The sequence below is a fragment of the Anneissia japonica genome, unplaced genomic scaffold (assembly GCF_011630105.1).
Source record: "Anneissia japonica isolate Jap-2015-1 unplaced genomic scaffold, ASM1163010v1 scaffold284709_len978187_cov192, whole genome shotgun sequence".
Classification (NCBI taxonomy): Eukaryota; Metazoa; Echinodermata; class Crinoidea; order Comatulida; family Comatulidae; genus Anneissia; species Anneissia japonica.
The window spans coordinates 182,359-190,427 of NW_022757342.1; the positions used below are offsets into that span (position 1 = coordinate 182,359).

The window sequence follows — 8,069 nt, forward strand, 5'->3', positions numbered from 1 at the left end:
ATTAAAAAAAATAATACAGCAGTACAAACAAGTTCCTGTCGTGGACAGCGAGTGAAAGAGGAGACTCCCATGAAGTCAAGTGTACGTTTTTCTTATTGAAAAACAGTTCCATACTTTAAATTAACGGTCTAAACTCGTGTTTGCCATTCACAAATTATACATTGTTCATTCCAGTAAGCTACAGCAGTCTTTCTGCACATACAAATAAACAACATGCTTTTGCTTCGTAGGTTCGCTTCGCGTAGCCTTGGTTAGATTGTTTATATCATGCTACGAAGCCTGCGCGCAGGTTAGATTGTTTATATCAGGCTACGATGTATCTACGAAGCCTGTGCGCAGGTAAAAGTGCAATATTTCATGACGGTACTGTAGGCCTAATTTTAATCCCCCGTAAGATACTTGTTTTTACCTTGCAAAAAAATATATATAGATTACATGTAATTAAACTTGCGTTATTGTTTGGTTTAGGTAAAAATGGCACTTAGAACAACAGGCCATTTACTATTAGGAGTTGTACGAATTCATAGTCGAAAAGCCAAGTATTTGCTAGCTGACTGTAATGAAGCATTTGTTAAAATCAAGATGGCATTCAGACCTGGTGTAGTTGATCTGCCGGAGGAGAACAGAGAGGCAGCCTTTGCTGCCATCACTCTGCCAGAAGTATTCCATGACTTTGATACAGCCATGCCAGAGATAAAGTAAGTTTTATGTGTAGTGAGTATATCCATATCGTGAATGCTTGAGGGGATTGGATTGGATTTCTTCGGTGTGACACACACTAAGGATTGTCCACAAAAGTTCTGTTAGGTCCTTCTGTTTGTGAATTTGGGAAGTACACTGGGATACAATCCCCTACTCTTTTCCGAGTGGACTGCATTCTTTAACATGCCCATGGGCCATTTTGCACACAGGACCAATGGCTTAAACTTCTCATCCGAAAGACAGTGCGCTTTTGAAATTTGCATTTCAGCCCTCCAGTTGAAACACAGGGAGGGCAGTGATGGGAATTGAACTGGGGACCTAAGTATCTTCACGATTCAGTGCAAACACAATGGCTACCACCAGTTTATCCAATTGAGCTAGCTGCTCTCATGTGATAGGATACGGCAGAGGGTATTTAAAATTGAAACAACACATCAAAATCAAAGATACAGAAAACTGAACCAAAGAGATTGATGGGGGAAAAAATAAATCAACAAAACAGTGATGCTGTTAGTGAAACTATTTAGAATTGATGATAATAATGGATTTTTTGTTTTTTTATTTATTTTTTTTTTCTGATTGCTTATAGTGATGCTGAAGTTCAGAAGCAGTTTACATTGAATCAAAGTCGTGTGGAAGAAATCACGATGAAGGAAGATCTTGGCAACATTACTTTAGGCCATGATGATGGCTTTGGCATGGGTATGTACCATTATGTTTTCCTTAAATGTTTTAGAAGCGAAAATGAATGATTACTTTCATGTTGTACATTTATTCAAACTACCATATACTTGGGGATTCATTGTAAGTTGTGATATGATTATTCATAGCATGAAATTGTCATCTGAACATAACTTGGATATATATCATGGGTAATTATCCTAAAGTAAAAAAAAAAAGTGCAGCATGTAACAAAACTTATTTATCAAACTAGACAGGTAAAGGTCTTTAATATACTTTTACAGACTAAATTTTGACCACAAAATAAAGCATTTGTCCTGATTTAAGAGAAAACTGTTTCACCATAAAACTTATAATGCTATGTAAAATCCTTAAAATTTTAGGACTCTGTTTAATCAAAGCAATTTCATTAAATTGCATATAATTTGATTTGTTGTCATCATTTAGGAGACCTTGGATTTGATCATTCTGTAATGCGAGATGCAGGCAGTGGCGAAGACTCCCTTTACAAGCATGGTGGGCATGATAGTACTCTATTGGAAGTCTCCAAGAAAGGCAGTGCTATTGACACCTCATTGGAGAAGCAGATGGATATAGATCTTGATCAACCAATACGCTATGATGGCTTTGGCGGACAGATAGGCACTAGTGATCCTCTTATTGGTAAGTTTTGTAAATTTGAGGTTTACATATTTGTAATTTTTTTGTATTAATCAACCCCTAATGGGATACCAGACTTTAATTAGAGGGAGACCTGTATTTAGATACTAGTAAATGATTGTAAGAATTTGATTTAAACAGCATTGTTTATTTGTGTTATTAAATTTGCATTGCTTAGGGGATGGATTCATGACAGGAGCTAGTGACCTCTTTGATGAACATCCAGAGATTCCTGCAGGGGAAATTCAGCTGCGACCTGAAGATGCCATGTCAACAACTAGCTCAACAGGAAAGAAGGATGACGAAGATAAAGAAAGGGAAGCAACAATTGCAGAAGGTATGTCCTATAACCCATTAACTAATCAGATCAGATTGTGTCCTATGTTATATACTTGTATCGGACATGTCTGATCAAACATGTCTTGTGTCATACCGTATTTGTTTGTTCAGACAATTCAATAATAATGGTAGTCTATATAGTGTATCATGCTAAGGCCTCTATGCACTTCAAGTTGAGTGACCAATAAATAATCTGTTATCTTTACATCAATAAATTTTATGGTAATTATACAGTTTTGAATAGAAAATTATCCTTTAAAACATTGCAATTAGTAAGAGTGTATAAATGAAACTTTGGAAGTTCTCAGATCAATCTATGTCTGACTATTTTCATTTACAGTTGAAAGCCAGGAATCATCTGCAAACAAAGCGTCAAATGAAGAAAATTCCGAGCAGCAATCAAATGCTCCTGTAGATCAAACAACACTTGTTGCCAATGAAGAGGAGGCCTTTGCTCTAGAGCCACTTGACGTTACAGGTATGAATAATACAGTAAAACGTCCATTATACGTACCCCTTGGTACCAAGGGGGTGTTCATAAATTGAAAAATTCGCAAAACTAGATCGGGTGTCTGTTTACAATACCTAGGCCTAGCTACCGCCTGCCATTGAGCGTCGATAGCTTACGGCAGCCAGACCTAGCACGAACCGACAGTGCAGTAGCGTGGTCTGTCGCGCTAAAGTCTAGCTGAATTTACCTTCGATAAAAACCAAATTATTTTAATAGCTGGCATACTAAGACTTAAAATGTTATTTTAACTCTATTCAAACATCTGTATGTTTTATGGACCTTTCAATCATCTTTTTCTAGTTGTTAGATCGCTGAAATGTATTGTTTACATGTATTTCGCAATCATATCTAGCATTCGCGATGTCAACAGTTTTGTGACCCCAACACTCTCATTCGTCATTGTAAACATGTGTGCTTAATCCGACGACACTTGCGTTGGTAGTTCGTTGTTCTGGTTAGGTTTATTACATTAATATAGTGATTATTATACCAGAAATGGAAGAAAAGATCGAACTATTAATAACTAAATACAACAAACTTGATTTTATCAAGAAAAATATACATTATCACTTTTTAAAACATGTGCAATCAGACTTTTTTACGTTGATTAATTGATCTGCCACCCACAACTTTAAGAAAAAGCTGTAAATAATACAATAATACTTTGGATTTCTTATTTAAATAACAAAGTTATTAACTTTCAATAATTTATAGAATGAAAAAATAATTTTTTTATTGATTTACAGATGCCTTTAAACAAAAATAATCCTTAAATGTGCTGACAGTTATGAATATGTACAAACACTCTGTAAATTATATTTTTTAAACATTCAAGAAAATTGTTACAATTTTCAGTTAATTAAATTTATGTAGTGCTATCTCCATAAGAATAATTAAATACTGAATTCATCCTATTCTTCTTAAAGGTGTAAAAGAGATCAGGCATAGGAGAAAACGAAAGTTGATTGTCGACGAAGTAAAGGAACTTGCTGGCGACATCATCAAAGCACAACTCAAAGACACATCAGACATTGTCACCACCTTAGATTTAGCCCCGCCCACCAAAAAGCTTATGCTATGGAAGGAGACTGGTGGGGCTGAGAAACTCTTTGTTTTACCTGGCAGATTACATGCTTCAGAAATAATTTTGAGGGTAAGTGTATTGCTGACTAAGTGTTCCACATACTACATCAGTGTTCTCCCCAGGCCCTTGAAGTGTCACAGTACCATGATGTTTGGGACTTCACCGTGACACTCCCAAGCTGGCCGTGATGCTTGATGCTTTTTTCGTGACGCTTTAAAATATTGTCAATAAAATAATTCAAAATAAACAATGCTGTCCATGTATCCTGTATTTGATTGCATTTTAAATATTATGTAGTGAATTATGTTTTTTGTATAAACGGATCTATTTCGATGAATTTGGCATTAATCAAACAAAGTACCATTATAGCCTTTATACTATATCAGCTACTTAAAAAATTGACTTTGGATTGGTTGCTGTTGTAAAAAATGTTCCTAAATCATTGTTAGTAGATGGCAAATCTGAATAACATGTTCATGTTTTTTTTGTTCTTTTTAATGATTTTTATCAAATGAATTACAACATTTAGTTAGTACATAGAATGATTTCTGCTGAGAGACTTAAAAACAAATGCTGTTTTCTTAATTCAGAGTTATACAAAGAATCTCACTGCTGAGACTCCTAAAGACTTGCCAAAGAATATACCATCTGATCCTATGGAAATTGAAGAAACACACATCCCTCGACAGAAAAGGAAACACAGTGAAATTGGTAATCAATCTTATTTTTTTCCTGTCAGTTGTGACATATTTTTTATAAAAACATCACTCTAAAGATAATAAAAGTTTCTCTGCTTTTCATTGGTATCCTTGTTTGAATAGATATACTGTAAAGTCTGGGAAAACAAAAAAAATATTTGTTATAATATGTAAAGTAATTTTATAATAAATTTTATTTTTAAATTGTTATTGTTCAAAACAGTAGTTTATTCTGACAGAAATTTTATAATCAAGTTTTATATCACCAATGTTGTCATTTTGCCAATGTTCCATCGGCCTTACCACCACATCTACAGACTGTCATTGATTTGTGTAATTGATTAATTTTCTCAGATGTGGCACCTAGAGAATCTTTGCTACCAGCTGAGCATATCATAGAAACACCACAACCACCAGAAGAGCAGCAACAGCCAGAGGAGCCTACCACATCAAACGTTGAGGATTTCACACAAGCAAGAAGGCCGTCATCAGATGATGATGATGGCGGCTTTGATTTCGGTGGTTACGAAGATGATGATGATGACGATGATGATGTACCAGCCTTTGTTCCATCAGCCTTACCACCTGTACAGATTGTAGATGAACCTGTAGTAGAAGAAGAAGAATCATCAGACGAAGAAGAGGTGAGTGTACATATTCATTATTGAAAACAAATTAGAAAATAAAACTCAGGATATTCAGTACATTTATGACTAGTTTATTTGTTACAGTACACAAGCTTGTCACAAATAAACTAGTCATAAAAGTACTATTATATATTAGACTAGTACGGCTCATCTATTTTTTATTTGAAAACAAATTAGTTAGCACAGTAACGTAAGTTGAACCCCATCCTCTAAATGGATCACACAAAGTTAAAGGCTTGAAATTATCTTCCTTGAAAGTTCTACTATTTAATAATTTACATGTCTTTTTAGAATGACGATGAAACAACGGAAGCACGAACAGAACGAAAACTGAACAAGCGAGCAACACAGATGTTAAATACAATTAAAAGGCAATTTGAGAAGGAGGAGTATGCATACTTTGGAGATCTTGTCAGGAATAACAACAGAAAACAAGTAGCTGCCAAGTTCTATTCATTATTAGTGTTGAAGAAACAACAGGATATTTGTGTAGAACAGATTGAACCATTTGCAGACATCAGGATATCACGAGGACCAGCCACCCAAGTAGTATTTTAAATCTGATTTCCCAGTTGAAGTTTTTATCAAGTATCAATTCTATATCGCTTGCAGCTGTTCTATTGTAATGCACACACCGTTGAGCTTTATCCCCACTATAAAGTTTTATGCAACAAATATCTGTGATTTGCCCATATTTGTTCATGGTGATGTTATATCATACCCGTATATAGACAAATTACATGTATTTGTCACATAAGCTTTGATATATGGACAGAGGACATCTGCTGCCGTCAATCTTATTCTTATACAATTGGAGGATTACTTCATCAGCTTCAATGTTATTTTCGCTCTATTCCCATAACATTGTCCAAATGCAAGTACAGTACAGTACATCTGATTGTATACCTATACTTTGGGGTATAAAAATACATTAAGAAAAACTGAAGTGGTGGACAAGAGGAAATACTGCCAGGGTGTAGGTGTGGTTGTTCCTGTCCAGTTAAATTAGAATTCTATTGTCAATGTCAGAAGTTCAGCAGGCATGGATATAGAGTTTAACTTGCCTAAGTCGATTTTATTTTACATGCCAAATGGTTGTACTTTCCGTTAACAATCTGTAAGTCAAATTTTCTCCAAGTCGAACAATTTTTCAGTGTCATTTTGGATTCGACTTAGGCAAGTTCAACTGTACGTATAATAGTTTATTAAAATAATACAACTCTTCATATAATGATAATTATACTAGAAATTGCCAAAATGTTATATTGATTGTTACGATCAAAATACTCCTGAGTATACTAATAACTTCCTACTAACACTAAACGAGAGTGTCTGTATTTGGGAGAATGTTTTCATTTGGTTTTTTTTATTCTTTCAAGTATAGTTCTTCCAGTGTGAAGGGTGGTTGAACGCAGGTGCTTAACATTAATTAAATAGAATCCTGTGTCATTATCAATTAAGCATACCTGGTATAAAGAGTTGTTTAAGCATCAGTGTAAAAAGTACAAAATTATTTAATAGGCTTGGTTATTCAAAATAGTTGGTTTTTCTGTATACATATAATCTCATATTTGTTAATGTATTACTGTAGTATTATAGTACTGAATGTGATATGCTTTCATGTTTACCTGTACAGTAAAATGTAGTAAAATATTTTTGTTTTATGTCCACTTTTTCACTCTTCACCTGGGATTTGGACTTTGCTCAATCGTGTGTGAGTGTACATGTTATGCTTTAAAGACTAGTCCCAAAATGTCTATATTAGAAAGAGATTAGTAAAGAGGGCCGGTTGTTAAGCATAGCCTCTGTATCGAAACAATTTTTCTGTTGTAAAACTTTATATCGTAGGAATTAAACTTTGTACAGAGTAAATGTTAAAATTGTATAAATAAAGGTTGTTGGACCCTATGAATTCTTGATAATGCAGATACTTGGTTAAGGTGCACACGAGGGTCTAGGTTAAAATAATGTTATTAAAAACTAGACATTTAACAAAATCAACTTGTGGTTTTGTTAACATGCATCGCTTCTTGACTTGGTTGCCAAAATGTGTCATATAGTATTTATGTAGTGCTTTCTCAATTTTACAAGTTACTGTACATGCAATGCATACAGTAGGTTAACATTAGGGGTAAACACTGTAATCTCTGCAATCAAAACATTTCAGTCATGGTTGTATTAATGAGTATTCACCTGGTTGATTTTTACCTGTTGGTGCTAACTTACCTGAAGTTAATGGAGATGAAATGTTAAAGGCCAACACAAATGATAGTTGATATGATTTGATATTTCTCGAGCAATATTTTTTGTGTTGAAAAATGACCATTGATGATATTCGCGACCGTATCTGAATTTTTTTCAAAAAGTGAATGAGATTTTTTAAAAAGTGCAATGTTTTTTATAAGAGTACAGTTTTAAACTACCATGCACTTTGATATGCAGATTATTAGTGGAAATGCCTGTTAGTTTACAAATTAATTTGATTTGCACATCAGTTCAATACTTTTGGTTTTCTTTTGTATCAGAGATTTAGTTACTCTGTCTCCAACTAGAATAACTAAATCTCGATCACCATGTACCCGTTATTGATGTGCCGTTTTTGTTGCATGATTTAAAAATTGTTTCTTTATCAAAATGTAAATAAAATCAGAAAATATTGACCGCTCAGTAATGTATATGAGTGGACATCATTCGCTAGATTCAATTGTCTTAATAAAATGTTTTATGGAAAACTATCAGTACATGAA

General features: G+C 34.1%; 1 protein-coding gene across 2 annotated transcripts in view; it reads left to right on the forward strand.

The window, feature by feature from the left end:
• LOC117124675 (double-strand-break repair protein rad21 homolog) overlaps positions 1–8,069 on the forward strand; it is an 11,806-nt gene extending 3,737 nt beyond the window's left edge. For both annotated transcript variants that reach the window (XM_033271006.1, XM_033271007.1), the window contains exons 3-11: positions 469–698; positions 1,292–1,404; positions 1,831–2,046; positions 2,222–2,380; positions 2,723–2,860; positions 3,820–4,046; positions 4,568–4,688; positions 5,030–5,319; positions 5,614–8,069. In XM_033271006.1, coding sequence (XP_033126897.1) covers positions 469–698; positions 1,292–1,404; positions 1,831–2,046; positions 2,222–2,380; positions 2,723–2,860; positions 3,820–4,046; positions 4,568–4,688; positions 5,030–5,319; positions 5,614–5,880 — 1,761 coding nt within the window. In that variant the 3' untranslated portion in view covers positions 5,881–8,069. The remainder of the gene's footprint in view (positions 1–468; positions 699–1,291; positions 1,405–1,830; positions 2,047–2,221; positions 2,381–2,722; positions 2,861–3,819; positions 4,047–4,567; positions 4,689–5,029; positions 5,320–5,613) is intronic.